The following is a 24,577-nucleotide window of genomic DNA, read 5'->3' as shown; positions in this document are numbered from 1 at the left end:
CTGATTTTCATTTTCCCCTTTCAATTCAAGTTGAATCGAACTGATTGATGTGAGGATGTTCAGCTTTGGCAGGTTAGCTCTTGCCCTTAAAAAGAAACTCGTGTATACATGTGAGCTCGACTTTATTGAACTATGTTGAATATGTGAATAAGAAGAGTATCGAAATTTCTAGATATCCGTTCGAGTGCATGACAATCATATGGGGCGATGCTTTTGACAAGTTCCGTTTGGCTTGTAATTGACAAGAATCATGCTCCGGATGTATTCTTAATGAACGAATGAACAAATTCATTAGCCTTCCATGGCAAATACACCCACACCACATTCTCCCGCAACCTCACTCGTATATACACTAATCTAAGAACTCAAACTCAAACTCACACTCAAACTACTTTCTTCTTCTTTTGTTTAATCATCTTCCCTCATCTTCGAAGGAATTAAGACTTAACTCAAATGATCGTAGATACTTTCCCCTCTCTTCCGTTTTTGTGTTCTGGGTTTTGGGTCAACAGCAGTCCCCCGATTGAGCAAAGTCATAGTTCATTTCTTGAAATCGATGATGTGATCTATGGCCTTTCCTCATATGACCATGAGCTGAGAATAGCCGAAGCATGGATGTGGAGATAGCGGCGACAGCGGCGGGACGCTGAATATACTCTCCTTGTTCCCTTCCCCAATGTCCCAGAACCCCCTCCAGCTCGACGGCGTCAGCGGACATGTATCCCTGCCGCTCGCCACGTCCGCATGCTGCTCCTTCTTCACCACTTTATAACAGCCGCCGGCACTCATCTCGGACTCGGCGCTCTCCGCGGCGGCTTCCTCTCTTGCTCTCTTGCGAGAAGCGTCCGCCGGGGCCAGCGACGGTTCCGTCGACGTCGGCTCGTCGCGTCCCGCCTCGAGCGGGAAGTTCAGGATGGCCTTGCTCCCGCGGAGCCTAAACGCGGCGCGGTCGTAGGCCTTCGCGGCCTCCACTGCCGTGTCGAACGTCCCCAGCCACACGCGCGTCCCCTTGCGCGTCGGGTCGCGTATCTCCGCCGCGAACTTCCCCCACGGCCGCCGGCGCACGCCCCGGTAGTGCTTGTCGTCGTCGCCGCCAGCGGAGCCCGACGGCTCGGCCCGGGGGACAGCCGGCGCCGCCAGGAAGCTCGTCGCCGCGGGGACCGCGACTTGGATGGCCGGGCGGCGGGAGCTGAGGGTGGACGAGGACGGCTTGGGGGGCTTGGGGGGTAGAGGGGCAGGATTGGGTTGGAAGCTGAAAGAGGTCTGGGGTGAGTTGGAACCGGAGGAGGGGGAGGAGGCGGCGGCGGCGGCGGGGACCGGCGCCACCTTGGAAGTGCAAGCGTCGAGGCTGGTGAGGAAGGTGTCCACGGAGGAGAAGTCGATCAGGAGGTGTTGCCTGATGAGTTCCAGGGTGGAGCTCTGCTGCTGTGTCGAGGCCATCAATCCGCCTTTGGAGATTAGTCAAGCAGGAGAGAGTGTTCAAATCGTGGGAAGATGGAGAGTCTAGGGAGAGAGAGAGGAGAGAAAATTCGAGTTTGAATTGTGGAGTGGAAGATGGGGAGTGTGGTGGAGTGAATATAAAGGGAGCTTGGAAATGCGTGGGGAGCTCGAAGGGAGGGGGCTTCACCGAGCCTTCCTGGATGGAGGTGGGAAGCATCGTCTGGTTCCATGTGCTCTCCAACGTCAAGCTCCAACAGTGATCTCTCCTTGGAATTTTCAACGATTTTTGTCCCTCTCCCTTTCTTGAAAATTATTGTTTTCGTCTCGTCGTGGGGAGGGGGACCATGTGTCACGATGATGCCACTTTAGCCATAGAGAATTCTCCTTCCAGGGTGCTTCCGGATCAAAGCTTTCGTGAGCAGGGATCGAGGATAGGGGCAAGATGCATTACTTTAATAAAAGATCATGATCATTGAAATCAACATGGGGGGATTAAAATATTGGACATGGATAAGAATATTATTTAAATTTATGCTGGACGCACATGGAAGGAAAAATGGGCTGGGCTTGACTTTGTCTGGCGCTCCCACAGTGTGCAGCTTGACTTGGGGCGTACGCTGATCTTCGATAGAAACTGATGAGAAAGATGTGCACGCACCCTCCCGCATCTCCCACTTAGCTTTTACTCAACCGTGACGTCTCTACTTAGCCATGTGACTTGCTCAAGTGGGAAATTTCATTGAACTTTCGCACTACATACCCGCAAATCATGGTCTATCCTATCAGGGCTGGAGCGGTTAAGCATGGCGAGGATAGACCGCATTTTTCAAGCAGCCCGTGTTCAAAATTGATACGTATTCGATTCAAGTATGTTGCGTGTGTTTGCTGAGAATTTGCACAATTATATCTAAGTTAGCCATGCTCAAATTTTGTACATGATTTGAATGAATGGGGCCGCAAGCGTGAGTTGAAAAATTTGAACACTATTGCCATCGCCGTCACAGTTCTTGGGCAACTTGGCCATGTCAACGAACCAACCAGGAACTACGATCCTGAAGTTGATTGATTTTTCAAAGTCTATGCAAACTGAGAATTGGACTTTTAAGCCGGTTTGGATTTTGAAATAAAAGTTCATTTTTTATTTTTTATTTTGCTGTTCATAGAAAACGCACGACTTGAGGCCCTTCAAATTGAATTTAAGCGTTTTCAACCTTACGGTCGCAAAAAAGTAACAACCACATTTTGAATGCTTTATTTGATCAAAACTACAAAAGATGATTTTCCTTTTCACGTTCTAAACATCCTTAGTTTCCTTTGAAATTGAATCAATGAAGCCTCCAAAAGTTAATTTTAATTGTGAAAACAAATTTTTTCTATGCATAAGTATTCGAAATATAGACATGTGATTATTTAATGCCCGATGATCAATAATCTCGATCATTTAGTTTGTGATCATGTGCTCTTTCCGTAACGTGTTGCATGCATTTGAAATTTTTGCAATCAAGTCTTCGAACATGTAGGGTCCCTTTCGCTCAACTCCTTCGGTTTAGTCTAAGATTCCGGCGAATTGAAAAACATGTATTTTTTCAACATGGGACAAAAGCATGGCGTGAGAATGATCTATGCCTCTCTGGACATGAACTTTGTATTGATTAAAAGTCTCGGAAATCGCAAGACGTCTAGTGTTCAAGTCCTGGAAATTGCAGAAGCGAGAGAGCAATTGTGTTGAGTAGAACATAAAATGGGACACACCAAAAAAAGAACTAAAATTTCATGAACATTTTCACTTCCTAACAACCCCTTGATAATAAGTTAGAAAACTCTTCATATTCATAAAATCTCATTTTACTTATCGATTTGAATTTTTAAATTGAATTTTTGAATATGATATTATAGTTAGTGCTCGAGAATGTGCGTCTCCGCACCGACATATGCTAGTATCAAGGTTTTCGTCGACATTAAATGGTGCTTAACTTTAACTTACATCTTCAATGATTTGACAACATGGATCGGGTTGCGGAATTCAAAAACCATGTGCGTTTGAAGTATTGACTTCTGACTTCAATACTTTGAATTCCCATTGGAATCGCAAATTCTGTAACGACAGAAAGTTGTTGCTTTGGGTATGTGCATCTTTTACTTTGGTGGGGCCCCCATCTTCTAGACGATAACGTCGCTTTTCCATCCAAGTGGCCACTCTCTCTTTTACTACTATTGCCTGGAAGGAACCCTCCGACCCGTTTCCCCCCTCACTTGCCGCGATATTTCCTTCTGTTAGTGCCTTAGAAATAAAATAAAAATAAAATTATTCTTTTTCCAAGTGCGGACGTGGACAATTTGTTCACCTATTTATAGTAAAAAAAATAGAAAAGTGCGTGGGCCGTATGTCGTTTGCTTTGTTAGACTAGGATTTTTCCAATTTTCAACCTTAAAAGTAAATTCTAGGACAATCACGTATACTTCATCAGATGGCAAAAACCAAAACTGCAAAACTCTTATCATAGTTTTGACGTTTGATCAATTGAAGGGTCGATTACATCTTTCACGTGTTCCTAACGTCTTTAGATAAATCGTTAAGCATTACACATCATGAAAATGGACTTTGGCATTGTAGGGCGTTTGCAAATTGCAAATATAACTACAGACTTTAGCTTGTGAATAAGTTTGGAGCTATCATGCACGGGATAAAAACATTGCGATGTCCATCGTTCACCATATTTATTAGGGTTACCAGATTGGTTAAGGGTTCTATTTTGATGGAAGAGAAAATATATTCGAGTAGGAATGAACGTTTTTCTTTATTCTTTCTTTCTCTTATTTATCAAGCAGGTTGGATCACGATTGAAAATCAAATTTGGCTCATTGACTGCGGTATGTACAGTCTAAAACAATCTTGACCGAGCCGGACCGAGTTTCGTGCAAAACCAATGGCCGATCTTCAGATGGACGGGAAAATCTCCGCCATGCCTCAATATAAAAAATGGTTCACGGGGAAACGGATGATTTTGGTCAACTCAGTAGGAGAAAACACCCTCGCCGAAGTCACCGAGTCAACAAGTCATCTGGTCCTCATCAATGAGCGCACCTTGTTTTCAGATTCTAACCGCAAAAAGGTGACTGGTCCTCTCACGAGACATACGGACCTAAATATTCTATTCTATATGGACTAGATTGGCTGAGACCTCTATTTGTTTTTTTTTTATAAATAATTTGTTTGAATGAAGATATTTTCCTCATCTTTCTCCATTTACATCGTTTGGGAAAATGAACCGATGGAAAACCGCTGCTTATTAATTTTAGAAATATAATTTCTTTTTTAAATATTCAAAATTATTTTCCAAAATATGACTAGGTTTCAATGTTTGAGCACAAGAACCCTAATGCTTGTTCTTAGGTCTTAACAATGTGGCCAAGAGTAGAGGTCACGACCGAGTCTACTAATGTCCACTGGAAGCAAGCATGAATCCATCGAGGCAAGGCCTAGGACCCCGTATCCATGTTTGGGACTCTATGGCCCATGCACGGGACCCAGGTGCTCGGGCTTACATCCATTGAGGTTGGGCTCGTAACTCCTATGCCCGTGCTTGAGACCCCAACATCTTGGCCTAGGTCTATCTAGGCAAAGCTTGAGACCCTAGCCATCATGTCATTGAGGCTTGGCCTAGAGCATGGGTATTGGTGCCCATGCCCGTACCTAGGATGTTGAACTCGGGTCCATCGAGGCCGAGCCTTGGAACTTGGCACCCGCACTCAGGTCCCTGGATCCATTGAGGTCGGGCTTAGGAGTCTCCTGCCTATGCCTCGTCCATTGATGCTAGGCTCGAGACCTTAGTGCTTGGGCTTGGATCTGTCAAGGCCAAGGATCTTGACGCTCAGGCCCTTGCTTGGGACCTAGGCTCAAGTGCTAGGGTCCCAATCTCAAGAGCTAGGGTCTAAGGCCTAGCTTCAATGGACTTGGGCTCAACCTCTAGACCTAAGTCGGTAGCACTAGGAAGATGGGCATGAGCATTGTGTCCTTGGGCTCGATTTCTATGGACCTAAGACTAGATTCCATGCTCTCAGGAGTCGAGAATCCAAGCTTTGGGACCATAGAGCCATGTCAAGTTCATCAACTACTTATGCGCAAGTCACTAAAGCCCAAATAATGTGTACCTATTTAGGAGAATTAAATAATATTTTAGATTTATTTTCAGGTTTCAATCAAATACTGAAAAATATTATCATTTTCATGAAAAATGACTTCCTTGAAAATATTCCTAAAAACATTACATTTTTCTATGAAACTGATGGAGCCATAGAGTGGAAAAGTTCTAAAACGTCATGTCATTGAGTGCCTTAAGGATATTTGCTACGTGTACTTTATGAGATAGGGAAAATTGTGTAAAAAGTTCTAAGTCTATTGTACAGTGGCCAATTTAATTCTAAACTTTTGAAAACTTGCCGATTTAATCCTACACCTTCCAATTGTGCTAATTTAATCCTAAAACTTTTGACGATTTATCAATTTAGTTTTAAACATTTTGATAATTTCTCAATTTAATCATTTGACTAATTTTGATAAGAAATTATTTAAGTGGACAATTTTAACAATTGTTCCTTTTTTCCCTTTCCATTCCCTTTTCCCTTTTTCTTTTTCCCTTTTCCCTTCCGTTGGCCTCAAGGGAGAGCTACCCTTGCCAACTTATGTCTGGGTGTCCCTCGCCTGAGGGTAGCGAGCACAGCTCTCGCTTGAGGTCAGCAAAGGTTGCCCACCCATTGATGAGGCCCAACGATGGTCGGCGCAAGCCAAAAAAAAAAAGGAAAGGAAAAGAAAAGAAGAAAAGATTCATAAAATTTTTAAAAATTGTTCAAATCAACACCAGTCATGTCACGTAGAATGCTCAATAGTGATTAGACCATCACGTCAGTGATTTTCTAATTAAAATTGGTTAGAATGACTAATTTCCCTCGTGAGAAGAAAGATTTCGATTTTCAAAATACTAATTTCACGAAAATATAAAAGTGGGTTTAAAAGATAGGGGAAGAATTACCAAAAATGTCCTAAACTTATGGCAATTGTGCCAATTTAGTCACAAACTTTATTTTTTGGCTAATTTAGTCTTAAACATTTTTCAATTGTGCCAATTTAGTCTATTCGGCCAAAATTGGCCTGTTGGCGCGACGTGACGCCGGCCGTTCGGGCGAAAGCCGACATGGCAATTTTTTTGAATTTTTAAATATGCTTTGAATTTTTTAATTCTTCTTTTCTTTTTTTTTTTTTTTTTTTCACCTTCTCCTTCCTTTGGCCAGCGAGGCCAACCTTACTGGCCAATGGTGAGCCGCCCTCGTTGGCTAATGGTGAGGCCGGCCTTGTCGTCGTTGGGCGAGGCCCCGCGTATTTGGCGAGAGCCGAGCTCGTTGGCATTGGCAAGGTTGACCCTTGCCAAATCTAAGGCGAGGCTGGGCGAGGTCAAGCCTTGCAGATCTGGCGACGGCAGCCTTGCCGGCCATCAGCGAGGTCGACCGTCGCCTTGGCTGGGTGAGGTCGAGCCTCGCCAGATTTGGCGGGGCCTTGTCTAGCAATGGCGAGGCCTCGCCTAGTGATGGTGAGGTCGGCCAGCAAGGTCAGCCTCACCAGCCCTTGCCTCTGGCTGGCCAGAGGAAGGAGAAGGTGAAAAAAGAAAAAGAAAAAGAATTTAAAAATTCAAAAAATATTGAAATATTCGAAAAAAAAAATTAAAAATATTAAAAAATCACTATGTCAGCTTTTATTCTGCTTTGGATGGCTGGTGTCCACGTCAGCACTGGCAAGCCAATTTTGGCTGGATGGACTAATCTGGCATAATTGTAAAAATGTTTAGGACTAAATTGGCAAAAAAATAATGTTTAGAATTAAATTGGCACAATTGGAATAAGTTTAGGACATTTTTGGTAATTCTCCAAAAAGGTGGGTGATGGAAACTCTTACTACCTTACTAGTTTAAGATTTAACATTTAAGTGGATGGAAAAAAGCAAATTACAATTCAAGCGAGAGAGATCAAACGATGATCTCTCCATTCATTGGAGCAATAGATATACCATGTCCATCACAAGCATAGAGATTTTTAAGACATGATCATGTCCACTCTTTTCTACGAAATGCTTTTTTGATCCGATGAATATTTTCCGATTGCCGAGCACGACGTAATGCTCGAAAAACTAAAATCGATTGCGACTGGTTCTTCAGGCGTTTGAAATATCGGTGCTTAGGAAAAGCGAGGGACCCTAATAAAGAACTGCACGGGTTAGCGTTTGCTCGTACCTTTTCTTTCCAACTGCATCATCACAGGTTCCCTCCAACTTACATTTAATATCACCCTTGCACCTTTCGTTTTTTTTTTTTTTTTTTTGCCTTCTCTGATGTCGGTCCTACCGGTGAAGTACTGTAGATCTGAATTTCTCTTCTTTCGCCCATACAAAGGAACGTGATAATATCTGCAATGCCAATGGAAAGGGCTAATGAAACACACAAAAAGCAATGAATAGCGAGAAATATCGTCCGACAGCACTCGACCTCAATGCCCCAATTCTATCCACCAGGCGCCCTCCGCAGTCATCTTGTTGCATCCGCAGGGCGTCGTCAAGAAGAGGGGTCAGTGATGGCATCCCGTTCTCATGGGAGCAAGCTCCGGGCAAGCCCAAGAAGAGCGCCGACGAAGTGATGGGCGGCAGCTCGCCCAAGGAGGCGGACACGCCTCGCCTTCGTCCTCCGCCACAAATGGTTGAAAAACCGAAAGGATATATCACCGACGGCAGTGGTGATGTTTCTTCGTTAAATAATGAAGAGGATATGTTTTCTAATGCGGTGGATGTGTTCTCACTGTCGGAGGCAATAGATATCCTCGAGAGAGCTGAGAGATCGGTCCACGCACCTGACGATAACATCGACCAGCTCAAGTTGAAGATTGCAGAGTCGTGCGGCAAGGACGCGTCGCCCAACTTCATGATCAACCGGTTCCTCCCAGATGCCAGTGCCTTGGCGCTGGCGGCGGCGTCTTCAGCCCTTACTAGTTACCATCATCATCCTTTTTATAGCGAGGACGAGACCAGGGACTTGAATTGTTGCAAGAGGCAGGTGAGCTCATCATGTAGGTACAAAGAACAAGAAGTGGTAGCATCAAGGAGATCGGCAGCAGCAACACAAGCTAGTGGAGCTCAGAAAGGGTGTGGAATGGAGAATCTCTTCCTTTGGCGCATGAAGCCCAGGTTCTGTGGTGATCATAAGACTTGCCATGTTCAACCCTTCTCTACTGCCAAGCCCAAAAATATGTGATCGCATCTCAGATTTTCTCTTCTTTTGGTTTGCTTTTGTTGGCTGAACATGAGAAAATGGTGTTAGTTGTAGTGATTAATAGGTTATGTTGAGTATTTCACATGCAATGCATCCATGTACATTCGCAAATTCGAAAATTTAGGATTGCGCATACTATAATTTCTCAAGTAACAATTAAGATATGTCCTAAGAACGAAGATGGTCGAATAAGGCCCCGATTTCTAACTTGTTGTACTGAACCATATGTTAGCAAAACGCCATGAGCAATTTGGTCTGTGATTTCGCAATATTCACTAGACTTCAGATTACATCCCAGATACTGCAGCAAAATTGAAAGAGTGAGCCGCCAAAGAAGAGAGCAATCTGTTCCGTTTGATTATACTCAGAGTTTTCATTCGACTTCTAATGAGCCAAGTCAGTGATCCGTCAAAAGCATAAGAAAAAGCTAATGAGAACGGAAAAACATGAAAGTCTAGTGGCACATTGGAAGATAACATCGGAGAATCTCTTTTGCAACTGAAGCAGTTTGCCTTTGTGAAGATGCATCAAAGTACAAATCCAAAAAAGTTACAGAAGAACCTGATCGAACATAATAGAAGTTAGGGACCGAATCACACAAATCCCGAATCTTATAGGACTAATGTATTTAAGCTCCTCCTAAACTTCATGTGGGAACAATAATCTTATAGGCAATTTTGTGTCCCATGCAAAAGGGAAATGTCATCCTTCCAAGCCCTGAGCATAGAATTGATTTTTTCTGGGCTTTAGAACTACAGAAATATGTTGTGTACTTTTTATGCACCTAGATATCTAGATATCTTTTGCTTAGATCAGTACAAAGCAAGATATCTAAGTATATGAGGAGACGACCGACTTTAGCCTATTGAGGTTAGATTTCAGCCGAACGAAATTGCCCACCTCAAACTTGCTTGGCCCACCTCCTGAAGGGAACCCAAACTTAAACAAAGGGGAAGAAAGATGGACTCTCCCACGAGATGGAACTAAGATTTGCTTGTAAGCAAGAAATAAAATATCAAGTGGGGTCATGAGCTGCAGCAGAGCTACTCCAATTTGAGTTTGACCACCATAAGATTAATGCATGATGTGTAGCGAGTCTAGCATGAACTTTTATTATTGCAAGAGAAATCGTTGATTTCCATCTGGCGGTGCTCTTGCATAATGGGTTTAATTATGGACCGTTTCATTTTGGCATCGTGACACGTCAAGTAGTGTGCTTACAAATTTGACCAAAATCACATAATTACCGCATCCAATCGCGTGGTAAATCCGAAACAAGAACGCACTCCGTTTGACTTTGCTCGAATGATTCGACAACCTTCTCATAGACTCGATCAGCTTTCAAACGAAAACGGAGAAGGCTTTTCGAGAAAAAAAGGAAGAAAAGAAAAGAAAAGAAAAGAAAAGAAAAGAAAAGAAAAGAAAAGAAAACATGGAACTCAGACAAAGATGAGGAAATAACGTACGTGTCGAGAGGCGATGACTCGTGCCGACATGCAACCCCTGCATGAGAAGCTCGTAAACACGTGACACTCCGTCCCTCAACACTTGCCCCCTCCCTCTCGCTCTTACTCACTCCCTCCCTTCTCTCTTCCTTCTTATAATAGAAATCTCTCCCTCTCCCTCACCTTGCCAACCTCGTTCTGTTCAGAATTTCGCTTCGCTTGGTAGAGTTTGCGTTCGCGTTGTCTCTGAATAACCATGGCCGAGCATCACACTTATGGCCAACACCAGTACCCACACCAGTACCAGCAACAGCAGCACCAGCAGCAACAGCCCGTGGCCCACCAGGTGGTGAAGGCTATGACCGCCGTCACCGCGGGTGGGTCGCTGCTTGTCCTGTCGGGGCTGACCCTGGCGGGCACGGTGATTGCCCTCACCATCGCCACGCCGCTGCTGGTGATATTCAGCCCGGTGCTCGTTCCGGCGGTGATCACGGTGGGGTTGTTGATCATGGGGTTCCTGGCGTCGGGAGGGTTTGGGGTGGCAGCGGTGACGGTGCTGTCGTGGATATACAGGTACGTGACGGGGAAGCACCCGCCGGGGGCAGACCAGCTAGACCAGGCGCGGATGAAGCTGGCGAGCAAGGCGCGCGAGATGAAGGACAGGGCCGAGCAGTTCGGGCAGCAGCATCTCACTAGCCAATCGTAGAGGGAATATCTAAGAAGCGGTTCATATGGCGGTTTATATCATGAAATCTTTTCTTTCTTAGTGTGTAATGTGTAATGCACGAGCATGTAGGTGTTGGTCTCTTTTAGAGATCTTGAGGACAGATTCTGGCCCCCGAAATGCCGCGTTGTTTTCAATTACTCTGGTCTGTGTGGTTTCTTCTTGTTGTATGTTGAGTTTTGTCAATAATGAATTGATGGACCATATGTGTGCTCTTCAATTTTTATAAATCTTTGTTTGCTGTCGATGCATTGGCACGTAGAAAACAAAATCTATACGGCCGGTCTTATCGGATCCTCTCGGTTGGTGGATGAAATTCGAACTTAAGCCGCATGCCAATCGCACGTTTTAAATGAAAATTAGTCAATATATCACCACGAATTCATTGATCACCTCTATATACTTTATATATGGATCATACTATTTAGGCGAACCATTATGTTTGTACGATACCTCACTCCCTCAATTATATTAAGATATATACTTCTCATTCTACTTGTATAGAGTAGGCCCATTTAAATCCCCTATACGTGCAAATTATTCTAAATCAAGATCATCTACTCAAGCAAAAAATTTTGAACTTAAGTAGCTGCCCCTCCCACTTGTGCCTTGATTGTCAAAGGAAAAAGTTCGGCTTCGTGCAAATTTTACTAACTATTTAGAATATTACGTTGTGTGAGAACGATTATGTGACTATAGATTCCTACACATCGTATGAAATTTGGCAATCTAAATCTTAGAATAGTATCAGGTATGTGGAGATTCATGGGAAAAGGTACCAAAAAAATTTCTATATGTATTGATTTTCTACCAATTGAGTCTTAAACGTTAAATCTTTTGACAGATTTAAAGATTTAACGATTTATCAATGTATTTGACGATTTATCTCCGGGACAAATTTGGCAAAAAATCAACTCACATAGAAACCAACCGTTATACGGATGTGGAGCACGTCCGATATAAGATAACTTTTTTTAATTTCTTTTGAATTTTTATTTTTATTTTTCTTCTTTTTATATTTTCAACCAAGGGCCTGCAAGGTCGTAGGCCAACCCTACCAGCCGCAGGTGAGGGCACCAGGCCCTCGCCCTTGCCGGCCAACCCTCACCCGCTGCAAGTGACCGCCCACCCAGTGAGGCCGAGCCCCTTCCCATAGAGGCCGCCAACCCCACTTGTCTGGTCAGGAGGGCCATGATTCTCCCTCACCCATATTCAAGAGAGAGCCACAACCTTCTTCTATTGGCCGGCAAGGGCCGTGACGCACTTGTCTGGTCTAGGCGAGGGCCATGATTCTCTTGCTAAGCATATGCGAGGGTTGCAAGCCCGTTGTCTATGGGCAGCAAGGGTGTCATGGCCCTTATCGTATACCAGCGTAGAGTTTGTAAAAAAAAAAACAAAAAAAAAAAAAGAAAAGAAAAGAAAAGTTTTTTTTTTAAATTCAGAAAAAAATATTAAAATTTGTTTGTGTCCATGTAAGACGACTGACATGCATGTGTCACGGGCCGAGAGTTTCCTTGGCCTCGGAACGACCCGCGAGCGCCCAACGAGCGGAATTCGCTAGGCCAGCCCTTTCTTTAGCTGTTCCACGAACGATACGGTGAATGATTCTTCGTGCGAGACCCTACCACGCCCGCCTTCGCTCGGGCGTCTAGTCCATCGAGTAAGGCAAAGAGTTCTTTTTAGGCACAACAACCGGTTTCGCCCGCCATGGCCTCGTCGGAGAGCGGCATCGCTCTCGACCGGTTGTGCACGGGAGGCCTACCCCGTCTTCGAGCTCCTAAGTGTTGTAATCCTTCTATCCCGTAACTCCTAGCACCAACCGTCCCGACGCCACTCCCACGGACCGGTTGTGTTCTACCCTTCGCCTCTCACTCTTCACCGATAACCCCAAGCGCCACTCACAAGTGTCACGAGTACGGGAGGATTCACGGACCATGACATTCTCCCCCACTCAATTCGCAACGCCCTCGTTGTGATCTCTACTCTGCCGCTTCCTTGCGTAAATTAACCATTGATGTGTCACTTTTAGGAATTCACATCGAACGGTCACGCTCGCCCAACAAAGCAGGTTTTGCTCCATTGGTGGCCTCTTTTGATCTCAACCCGCTCGGCCTTGATCCACTGCGCTTTCGGCAAGTGTGGCATTTTTCGCCAACCGCATCTTTTTGGCAAAGCACCATTTCAACCTAATCAACATCTTGACCCCAAAGAAACCAATGGAGGTTCTTTTCTTGTTGAAAACGCAGCGGAGACCTCTTCTTCGTATTCACCGATCGATCCAGGAACTTTATCCCTATTCAGCGAGGGTTCGGTTCTTCTCTAACTTCGCATTCTGCTCGACGAGAAGCCGACTCGTCCTAGCACCCATCCACTAGGACTTATCTGCTTGACCCGCACATGAGCGAGGAGTCCGATTCTCCGACTTGCTCACTCGCCACTGGAGGGATTCTGCTCCGATACCACTTGTCACGGGCCGAGAGTTTCCTTGGCCTCGGAACGACCCGCGGGCGCCCAACGAGCGGAATTCGCCGGGCGCCCTTTCTTTAGTCACCCACGAACGATACGGTGAATGATTCTTCGTGCGAGACCCTACCACGCCCAGCTTCGCTCGGGCGTCTAGTCCATCGAGACGCCCAGCCTTCGCTCGGGCGTCTAGTCCATCGAGTAAGGTAGTAGTTCTCTTTAGGCACAACAACCGGTTTCGGCCTGCCATGGCCTCGTCGGGAGAGAGCGGCATCAGCTCCCGACCGTTTGTGCACGGAGGCCTACCCCGTCTTCGTGAGCTCCTAAGTGTTGTAATCCTTCTATCCTAGAACTCCTAGCACCAACCGTCCTAACGCCACTCCCACGGACCGCCAGTGTTCTACCCTTCGCCTCTCACTCTTCACCAGATAACCCCAAGCGCCACTCATAAGTGTCACGAGTATGGGAGGATTCACGGACCGTGACACATGTCACTAATTTTGGGTAAAAAATGGCCAAATATATTATATTGACAAATCTTTAAAATGTTTAGAATTCAATTGGTACAATTGAAAATTTTATAGTTGAATTGGATAAATGCAATTGGTTTAGGTCTTTTTTTTGTACTTTTCCCAAGGTTCATACACTAAACTAGTGGCTAAATTTTTTGTTAGATATTGTTTTACTCAAAAAGATGAAATATCTTTCTAAGGACGGAGGGACTGATAAAAATTGACAAAAGTTGTGCAGGATGCTTTGTTGATTTTGGACATAAAAGTAAATAAGAAGGAAGCTAAAGGTACGCACATGGTAAATTGCGGGAGAAGGGTGATTTTTGTAATTGATCTAGGTTTTTTTACAAAGAGTACAATGTTGTATTTATACAAGCGATTATTAAATTTGAATAAACAAATAAATCTCTAATTATATATTACAAGAAGTTACACTATCCACTATCCACGATGATAAAAAAATTACCTTCTTCAGTATTTGGCAACATCCTTTGAATTGTATAAACTCGTATAAAAATGCCAGAAAAAAAATTCCAGCCTAAGAGGTGCGATTGACCTAGATTTGAATTTTTTTTTTTTTTTTTAAATGACAGACTCTATTATCTTCAATGATGGGGCTAATGCATTCGACAAACACATGCGACGAACCTACAATTCTCGACACTTTTTGCAGATGTCTGGCTGCTCTCCATTTATGAAGCGTGGTTCTCAGCTCGCTTGTGTTCGCATCGTCCTCGTGGTTCGATTATCCAATATGGAAAATCAATTGAAATTGACCTTTCTCACCGTCCCCTTCTCCTCGTCCTCTTCCAGGAGACTCAAGTGACTGTCATGACCATTCACATAGCCAATTTCCTTCAATTCATTGCTATTAGTTTCTCATAATTCAACCCCGTTATCTGCTCCTCCTCCATTACTGTTTTCGCGACCGCCAATGACATCGCCCATTGCGTGATTGTTGTCGCCGTCGAGTCGCCAAGAAACACGGCCAGAGGAGGGACGGAGAGGAGGATGGGGCCGATGATTGATGCGCGATAGAGGGGGCAATTAGCGTATAGGGAGATGTGGTTGGATTCGGAGCCATCGGCAGGGGATGGTATGGGCGAAAGCTTCCGGTGGCTATCGCGTTAGCGAAACAAGTGAAGTGTCCAAGAGCGGAGGAACGATTTAAGAGAGAGAAAGGATATTATGAGAATTTTCAAAGATTTGTAAACTTTTTTAAGTGACACTAAATATAGGATGTGATTTTCTACTTTATGAATGTCGATTATTCTATTTTATCTCATCCTACCGTAATTTGAATTTGGACTATCAAATGCAGCATAAAAAAGTTATAAACATCCTAAATTAGCAAATATAAACATAATCAATTAGCGGTTATGTTTTTATATTAGACCGTTCATTCTCGATGACTTTATCAATGACTTGTCAATTCTTGATGAAGACTCTCATCGATAACATTCACATTGCGTTGTCAATGACTTCATTGACAAAATGTTGATTACTTTCGAGGTACTTCTATTTATCGATAACATTTGTTTCTTATCAAAATCTACCCTCATCGAGTAAAATGCATCACTTATCGACAGTAACCAAAATTCAGTCTTTTTATTTTTATTTTTGCATTGACGGATATTGACTACGATATATAATATAATCTAAAGGTCGATTCCAATTAAATCCTGCCACGTCACCTGATTAATGCGCCCCATCGCGGTGCATACGCACATACGCACACGTAGCATTGCTGGACGCCGATGACGACACAAGAAGGGCCACGATCCACCGGGACCGGATCGGTGGTGGTGAGGGGTGCTCAAAAGCTGGCCGATTTTCGTCGGGATCGCCTCACAACTGTCTCGCTAGCGCCCACTCATGTTCACCTGATGTCGCTCTTACGTTAACTCTCCCTGCCTCTCCTCCTCGTTTTTTCTCTCTTTGTTGTTTCTGACCTCACTCCCTGACTGTCCCACTGGGAGGACGTTGTCCGTTACGGTCAAGCTCTGATGGCCCCCAAAACCGACAGAAACCAACAAACGTCGAGTTCGCTTTTAACCCGACATTGGTTAAGAATTTTAGATTGGTTCCACTTCTAACTCGACCCTACCCATTTTCCTATAAATGGATCCCCTCTTTCCTTCTGCTTCCACAATCTATGGGTATAAATTCAGCGCGTTGGTATCTTTTTGTGGTTTTCTTCTTCACTATCTCTTATCTCATTGATCTCTATCTCTCTCTCCTTGTCAATTACGCCATAATTATCCATAACATTTTCAGTTCAAGATCCTACACATTTCACGTGGGCCCCTTAAATTTCTTGGCAAGCTATTTGATCTTTCTCCTTCCCTTCTGTTACAGATACTCTCGTCTGCCCATCCCGTATATAGCAGTGATCTTCCATCCGCGCATGGACTCTCATCTCAAACCCTAGGCTGATAGTGTAGCGTTTGAACTCCACGCCCATTCTTTTTGAAGGATTCGTCGCCTGCGTGCACGCACTTATCGTTCTTCGCATATACCAAGAAGAAATCGAAGAGGAGGAAATAGTGGGTCGCTCCTCGGACGTGGTCGTGTAACATGTTGAAAGGAATCAAGAATCGGAATGGGGGTTGGGGTTTCCCGGATGACCCCGCATGCAGCAAGTTCGACGAGGTTTACAACTCGGACGAGTTTCGCATGTACGCTTACAAAGTGAAGCGCTGTCCCCGCACGCGGAGCCACGACTGGACTGAGTGCCCCTATGCCCACCGTGGCGAGAAGGCCCAGCGTCGCGATCCCCGCAAGGTCCGCTACGCGGCGGTCGCCTGTCCTGCCTTCCGTGGCGGCAGCTGCCTCAAGGGCAGTTCTTGCGAGTTCGCCCACGGCGTCTTCGAGTACTGGCTCCACCCTGCCCGGTACCGCACGCGCGCGTGCAATGGCGGCGAGTTCTGCCAGCGCAAGGTCTGCTTCTTCGCCCACTCGCCCGACGAACTCCGCCCCGAGACCAAGTACAAGTGCAGCAGGAGCGCACACCGGCCGCGAGTGGTGGAGATTCACGGATCGCGGAGGGTCGCGCCGGCGAGGACGCCCGGGTCGCCGAGAGGAAACGTGGGGTCTGACGTCGAAGTGGGTGATAAAGTGTCGGATCTCTTGAAGAGCCCGAGGAGATTGAGCGTAAGAGGCAGCGATGACGACGATGGCGATGGCGAATTGGAAAAAGTGAAAGCCGGATGGGATGCCCCGGTTATGGATTTATCACATCTTGGTTGGATCTCCGATTTAGTGGATAATTAGTTTTAAGTCCAAGAACACTAAATTTAAACCAGGTTGTACTCTGGAGATGTCCTAGCCTTGTAGCTGGATTGTTTAGATTTTCCATGTATGGAACGTGGCCATTAATTGGGGCGAGAAATTTGAGCCGAACGAGGAAAAAGGATTTCACAGCGATTTTATTTTTCAATTTCGGTAACTTTATTGATCACACACATATATCGATGATTATGTTTTTGATCTCTCTGAGACATTATCACTTTTTGATTTCTTCTTAATGTTTTACATTACTCATCAATATATGCTGTCTGGGATTTCTTCATCCATAATACGTAGAATATAGAAAGAGGGCCAAATTACCTTGTCCAACCAGGATTCTCTATCCAAAATGGAAGAAGAATACAAACATAAGTTATAAAGAGTTCCACTTTATCTAGAATTGATCCCGTTCATAAAATTAAATCCAGACACGATTACAAAGCTTAAATACGATGAATTAATGAATTTTATGTGATCTAGACAGAGATCATTTACGGTGAGGGTGCTTAATAATCTCTCCTCACCCCCATTAGTATTTCTTTTTAAACCTTGTAAACCTCTTATCGTAAAAGAAAATACTTTAAAAAGGAAAATCGGAGATAGCCTGTATCTAAGAAAATTGTCCAAAAACCAGCTAGGCTTACCTAGTTGGGAGCACGAGCGATTTTGGAGGATCCAGCTTATTATCTGATTCATTGAAATTTGTTAAGCCACTTAAAGATAACGAAAGCCAGCAATGTCCTAGTTATTTTTATAGGGAGAGAGAGCAGGCATCAGATGTTATACTCCTGAATGTCATATATAGGAAAAGTTAGAGATAAAAGATCGTGAGAGGATCCTGACCAAAACCACCATCCTCTCCGATCGTTAATCCGATCCGACCATAAACCCTCGCAGGGCCATAGCTATTGCAAGATGCAATTGGGTTTTATTCAATGTCGGTTCCTGGAACTGAAGAGAAGGGTTTGAAGCTTTGTGTTTCTCAAGCTAGAAACGGAGCAAGGAAGGAAAGAGATGGTGAAAGAAGCGGTGACGTGCGGGGGTCGAAAGTGTTCGCACTGTGGCTACAATGGTCACAATTCGAGAACGTGCAACGGGAAGGGGTGCGTGAAGCTGTTCGGCGTGTATGTGTCGGAAAACTCGCGAGCGTCGATGAAGAAGAGCTTGAGCGTCGAGAACATGAGATCTTCGTCGTGCAACAAGAGCTCGGAATTAGCCGTGGTCGATCCACGTGGTTATCTCTCTGACGACCCCAATCACCATTCTCAAGAAGCCAAAGCTGCTCGTGAAAGGAAGAAAGGTGTGTGCTTTTGTTGTTTTCTTTTTCAAGAACAGAAAAGAAGATGTGATTCTGTTGTAACAGAATCACAAGAAATAGAGAAAGAATACTATTTTTATAGGATACAGATTATATCGTACGTATGATCTTCATCATGATGCACCTGACGGTATCGAATTATGACTGAGAATGGATTCTGATAATTGAAATTCTAAAGATTGACTGAAGCGGTTCTGGACCAGATTTGTTGAATTAGAAATAACGAGTCGTTTTCCGGAACGAGCAAATGTGGAGAAATCTGTTCACTTTGGGATTTTGGAAGTTTCTCAGGAAAGCCATGGAGTATGGAGGAGCACGTGACATTCTTGGAGGGTCTGAAAAGGCTTGGGAAGGGGGATTGGAGAGGAATCAGCAAGAACTTCGTGCCCACCAGGACGCCAACTCAGGTCGCGAGTCATGCCCAAAAATATTTTCTGCGACAGGTCATCAACGACAAGAAGAAGCGCCGGACGAGCATGTTTGATTTGCATTCTCAAGACCATGACCATGTAATCTCTCTCTCCCTCTCTCTCTCTAGAAATATTGGAGACGAATCTATCCCATTTCTTGACTTCCAATATGCTCGGAAAAACAACGAATTGGATGGACGATTCGATATCCTTTCTTGATTTCCAACGCAGGATGATGCCTCCCCAGATTCTTCGGTCACATTTCCAAAGATAGTCAAGGAAGCCACAGCATCCACAGCATCACATTCGCAGGTGCATCTGTCGAACTCGTGCGAACTAGCTTGTTCCTCCATTTTCATCATTTGAGGCTTAAGGTCTTATCTCTATTGTTCCAGGCAATTACCTCATCAAATTCTCTAGATGTTGCAGCACATATAAATGTTGCTAGGAGCTTCTTTTTTTTTTTTTTTAATGAACACGCAAGAATCGCATATCCATCGCTAATGACCTCTTTTGTTGATTATCAGAAGCAGAATGCTCTGCAAGTGGTGGATCAGTTTCCATATCTTTGCTTGGACAATCCTTCTGTCGGACCATGCCTGGTAAGAACGACATATTCATATTCCGTCTTATGTATAATTGGTTTATACAGTGGAAAATTCGATGCTTATTATTGAGGTGTATGAAGGAGCTAATTTACTTTCCTTCCCTGAACTTTGATGTTCTTGGTGCCAATTCTCCATCATAACTGCCTCGATACCGTAATTCTTGATTGCCATAGATTTTAAACACACAAAACTCTCGAATGTTGCAATTTCATGACATCGTTCTTCTTCTTTTGAAAAAATTATATGCTTTTCTCATTGATATCCGGCAGTATTAACCACACCAATTGTGCAGGGAGGAATTCGGATGATACAGCCAAACTTCCCACCACCAGATTGGAATTTTCCCTTATCATCATATTACCCGATGGGAAATTTCCAGAGTTTTATGCCCCGAAGCTTTCACACTTATTTGAACCATCAAGTGCATCGCCCTTATATTCCTTTACCTTCGAACATTGCATCTCAAGCTCAGATCGATCTTCCAATGTCATCACCAACACTACAAGATCCCACAGAACTTCAGCTCAGAGGATCGCAGTCCCCAAAAGAAGCGAATCGACAATCTTCCAAATCCGTGGCTTCCATACAAGTGAAATGACATGAACCTCTTTTTATCCAAAAGCAACTTGGAGAATGAGTACGCATATATTTCAGCGACAGAATGCATTAGACTCCACATTTTTGCATCCCATGGTTGATACAATGAGTTATTCATTCATAGGCTAGAGGAACTCTTAGACCGAGTATTTTTGTATCATGGTTGGTAATCTTTAATGAGATGTATCGATGCTACAAATTGCCTTATTTCTCATTCCATTCACACTGAAAAGAGTTGAAACTACCACAGCTATTTTGTTCTTACAACTACTTCTTAGTCCTAAGCGTACTGATGAAGCTCTTGCCCTCTGCAAAATCAGTGGTGGGCAAGAAATTTAGGAAATGCCGGAAGCTACGCACGTGAGAATCCATTGGTTGGTGCTCACTCACCGGCTCTTTTGCAGTGCCTATCTTCTCATCCATGCTCAAACTGTGGAGGCTAGCAATAGAGATCCTTGTCCTCTCACCATTCAAAATAGCCCTGTGGACCAAACTTGTGTACAAGCCATTGCTCAGCCCTTCGATATGGTCTCCGATGTGAACCTGCAGGGCACCGTCGATTTTGGGTACCAGTTTCCACGCGCCACCATCCTCGGCATCCATGATCTGGAGGCCCGGCGAGCTCTATAGGAGAACTGTTAGGCAACTGTAGTCAGAACGTGCGGGAAGCCCCAGCGCACGGTCTGGGTTGGGGCATGGTGGACAACGATTCACAGCCATCATTTGCATGCGGTTGGACATTCTTGGGGTGAGATAGGTTGATCCAATGCCCAGGTCCAAGAAAGAAGTCCTGATAGAACTCTAACAGAATATTTTAAATTACTGATTATGTCATGCTCGATATTCTTTTTTTCTTTTTTTTTGTTGTTGCATTTTTAGCTTCTTGGCCCGTTACCATTGATGAGACTCTTTTTTTTTTTTTTTTTTTTTGGTTCTGGTACCATTGATGAGACTAAAAGGAGCTAATTTTCGGCTAAAGACTAAAGTGGTAAATTCCAAAGCGACCCTAAGCATGTCTAATGGCTTCTACCGCCGTGAGGCGCTGTGTCGGGCTCTCTTTCAACTCACCCAAGTCAATGATGGGATCACCCCAGGGCGACATAGGTAAATGCATCCGTAAGATCATTTAGAGAGGTGGATTAGTCCTAAACCTTTTGTATTGGTACCAATTCAGTCCTAAATTTTTCAATTGGACCAATTTAGTCATAAACCTTTTTACATTGGTATTAATTCAGTCCATTCGACTAATTTAAGTCGGAAATTGCTAACGTGGCCACCGGTGGTTTTATGTGGTGCCACGTTGACAAATTTTATAATTTTTTATATTTTTTAAAGATTTTTTAAATTACTTTTTTTTTTTTTTTTCTTTTCTTTTCTCCTTATGCCTTGGCCGGCGAGGTCACCGCCGGCTAACCATCGTCGGCCACAAGCTAGTTAGGGTGAGGGGCCCTGCGCCCTCATCGGCCACTAGCGAGGGCTATCGCGCCCTCACCGGCCACAAGCGAGGGTGTCGGCCCCCGCCTAGATCCAGGCGAGGGCCAAAACCCTTGCTCGTCGGCCAGCGAGGGCCTTTGCGCCCTCGTCAGCCATAGGCGAGGGCGTAGCGGCCCTCACCAGTGGCCGGCGAGGGCGTGGGGCCCCTCGCCTCGACCAGCCTGTGGCCGACAATGGTCGGCTGGCCGGTGACCTCACCGGCCAAGGCATAAGGAGAAAAGAAAATAAAAAAAAAAAGAGAAAAAAAGGAAAAAAAAAAAAAAATAATTTAAAAATCTGAAATATATATATAAGTTATAAAAATTTGTCCATGTGGCGCCACATATGACCGCCGGTAGCCACGTCAACAATTTCCGGCTTAGATTAGCTAGATGGACTAAATTGGTACCAATATAAAAGGTTTAGGACTAAAATGGTCAAATTAAAAAGTTTATGACTGAATTGATATCAATGCAAAAGGTTTAGGACTATTTTGGTACTTTTCCCATTAAACATGTGAAAATCCAAAAAAACTAATTTATGAAAAAAACTTTCAAACAAATAAACCCTTAGTCGATCTTCATTTAGGGATGAATTAGGTTTGCCAATTAGGGTGCATTTGATAATGTTTCTATACATGGGAACAATTTTTTTTTCAAAAATACTTTTTTTTATTTATTCCCGGAAATAATTTTTGAGCATTTGAACGTATTTGATAGTTATACAAAATTTCTGTTTCAGGGAGAGAAATATATTTGGTATGACCCGATATATTTTTATAATTTAGAATTTCTTTTAATTATTACTAATGTTATTATTTTTTATTTTTTTTTTTTTCTTCTCCTTCCTCTAGCCGATCGCTAGTTGGTAAGGTTGGCCTCGAGGGAAGCTTGCTGGCCACCAGCAAGGTCACTCGAAGCCTCGCCATGACTGGGTGAGGCTACCTCACCTTGGTTGGGCAAGTCGACCTTGCCCGACCACTGGCGAGGTCGAGCCTTGCCATGGTTGGGTGAGTCTTGGCCTCACCCAACCATCGTGAGGTCGGCCTTGCCCGACCAAGGCTCACCTTCATCAGATTTAGGCGAGGCTCACAGTGGCCAGGTGAGGCTTGGCCTCGCTAGATTTGGGTGAGGTCGAGCCTCACCTAGCCATGGTGAGGCTTGGGGGGCCTTGCCGTCCACCGGTCAGGCTCACGGTGGCCGAGCGAGACTTGGCCTCACCTAGCCACGGCAAGGCTCAGAGAGCCTCCCTAGCCACCGTGAGGCTCGGGAGGGTCTCGTCAATGGCTAGCAAGCTCGGGGCAACCTCATCGAGGGTTGGCGAGGCTCCGGCAAGGTTGCTAGACCTCATCGAGGACTGGCGAGGCTCCGACGAGGTCGCTAGGCCTCATCTGGCCGATTGTTGGCCGGCGTCAAGGCTAGCAACCAACTAGGGGAAGAAGGGAGGAAGAGAAAGAAAAAAAAATGAAGAAAAGAAAAGTGAAAAAAAAAAAAACTCGATTCTCGATTCTTGTTTCTTGAATTATTTCTAAGAACAAGAAGTAACTTTTTTTTGCCTTGTTTCTGTTTTAGATCTATTTCCGAGAACAAAGAATTTACCAAACACGTTTCTGTTCTATTTTTAGTCTTGAGAACAAAATAACAGAAACATCTGTTCTAGAGAGCATTACCAAACGCGCCATTATTTGCCCTCTCTACTCTAAGCAAATCTTTTGCCTCTGTCGCTTCTTAACTCGCTTTTGCCTACTGAGTCGGCGATCAAAGACGTTTTTTCCTTTTTTCATGGGTGTTAATGAAGTAACAAGTTTCTACAGTTCTTAAAAGGGATCAGCTTTAAAGGTTTTTTCTGCCCTCGTCCTGAGCAAAAACCATTAGACTGACTTTAGCTTTTTGTGGAAACTCATGTGGTGGTAATTCTTATACACGACTTTGTTTGGTTGGATGGAAGAGATCGTAAGAGAAAGGAAATGAATATTTAGGCAAGTTTATTTGTCCTTTTTTATTTGGATAACATGAATATGGAAAGTACATTTATTCCTTAGAATTGGACCAAACAGATTGCATTTCCTGTCAAAGTCGGTATAAATGTAGGAAATTAGAATATGGCTCTAGCTTCTTTCCACCGTTGTCCTTACTTCCCAAAAAAGAGCATAGAGGAAGAGGGTTATTTCCGTTTATTGGAAAAATTAACAAAAAAGTCATACACCTATTATAATTGTGTTATTTTAATCCTAAATCTTTTGCATTTTTATAATCCATGTAACCAATTTTGGCTAACCGGCACAAACATGCACACTGGCCATCCAACTAATGTAGATGTGGACATGGATAATTTTTTTTCGAATAATATTTAATCCTTTTTTATTTTCTTATTTATTTATCTTTTTTTTCTTTTCTCCTCCTTCGTTCTTTCTCTGACCAGTGACAAGACCCAACGAGGTTAGCATCACCAACCAATGGCAAGGCTCACCCCAAGCGGCCACTAGTGAGGGTGAGGCCCCACTAGATCTAGTGTAGCTCGGCCTCACTAGTGGCGGACCGGGATGGGTCTTGCTAAGCCTTCCCACTAGCTAGAGAAAGAAGAAAGAAGGAGGAAAAAATAAAAACTAAAAATCAGCAAAAAATTAGAAAATATTTAAAATATTATTAAAAAACTTCCATATTAGTGTTGGTCGATACCCACATCAACGTTAGCCAGGGAAATTTGGCTGAATGAATTGAATTGATATGAATACAAAAAATTTAAAATTGAATTGATAAGAAAAACAGGTTTAAAACTTTTTTGGTAATTCTCATTTTGCCTATTTGCTTATTTCATTTCTCTTCTTTTGACTTTTTTTCATTGCACATGCAACTAGAGAAATCATTATCCAATTTTGCCTTCTCCTTTCATTTTCCACTGTTGGGATTAATGAATTCTCAAAAACCGGATTCGACACTAAATCAAACCCCTAAAACGAATGCGGAAGATGAGCCCGGGAAAACAACAC

General features: G+C 43.9%; 5 protein-coding genes across 5 annotated transcripts; 4 read left to right on the top strand and 1 right to left on the bottom strand.

The window, feature by feature from the left end:
- Positions 1-238: 238 nt before the first annotated feature.
- LOC104424314 (ethylene-responsive transcription factor ERF105) lies at positions 239-1,690 on the bottom strand. The gene has a single exon (XM_010036683.3). It carries the CDS (start codon positions 1,438-1,440, stop codon positions 580-582), a length of 861 nt encoding a protein of 286 aa, XP_010034985.2. The 5' UTR covers positions 1,441-1,690; the 3' UTR covers positions 239-579.
- A 6,137-nt stretch (positions 1,691-7,827) lies between these two features.
- LOC104424313 lies at positions 7,828-8,899 on the top strand. Its single transcript, XM_010036681.3, has one exon. The coding sequence runs from the start codon at positions 7,938-7,940 to the stop codon at positions 8,730-8,732; it is 795 nt and encodes a 264-aa protein (XP_010034983.2). The 5' UTR covers positions 7,828-7,937; the 3' UTR covers positions 8,733-8,899.
- A 1,552-nt stretch (positions 8,900-10,451) lies between these two features.
- Positions 10,452-10,901, top strand: LOC104426940 (oleosin 1). Its single transcript, XM_010040109.2, has one exon. The coding sequence runs from the start codon at positions 10,452-10,454 to the stop codon at positions 10,899-10,901; it is 450 nt and encodes a 149-aa protein (XP_010038411.1).
- A 5,570-nt stretch (positions 10,902-16,471) lies between these two features.
- Positions 16,472-17,167, top strand: LOC104426939 (zinc finger CCCH domain-containing protein 54). Its single transcript, XM_010040108.2, has one exon. It carries the CDS (start codon positions 16,472-16,474, stop codon positions 17,165-17,167), a length of 696 nt encoding a protein of 231 aa, XP_010038410.2.
- A 1,029-nt stretch (positions 17,168-18,196) lies between these two features.
- On the top strand, positions 18,197-20,745 carry LOC120289535 (probable transcription factor At5g61620). Its single transcript, XM_039304581.1, has 6 exons — positions 18,197-18,482; positions 18,792-19,009; positions 19,142-19,222; positions 19,438-19,512; positions 20,240-20,277; positions 20,520-20,745. The coding sequence occupies exons 1-6, from the start codon at positions 18,197-18,199 to the stop codon at positions 20,743-20,745; spliced, it is 924 nt and encodes a 307-aa protein (XP_039160515.1).
- The last annotated feature ends 3,832 nt before the right edge of the window (positions 20,746-24,577 follow it).

The sequence above is a fragment of the Eucalyptus grandis genome, chromosome 11 (genome assembly GCF_016545825.1).
Source record: "Eucalyptus grandis isolate ANBG69807.140 chromosome 11, ASM1654582v1, whole genome shotgun sequence".
NCBI classification, from domain to species: Eukaryota; Viridiplantae; Streptophyta; class Magnoliopsida; order Myrtales; family Myrtaceae; genus Eucalyptus; species Eucalyptus grandis.
The sequence above is the reverse complement of the archived record's forward strand: the minus strand, read 5'-3'. Positions and strand labels throughout refer to the sequence as shown.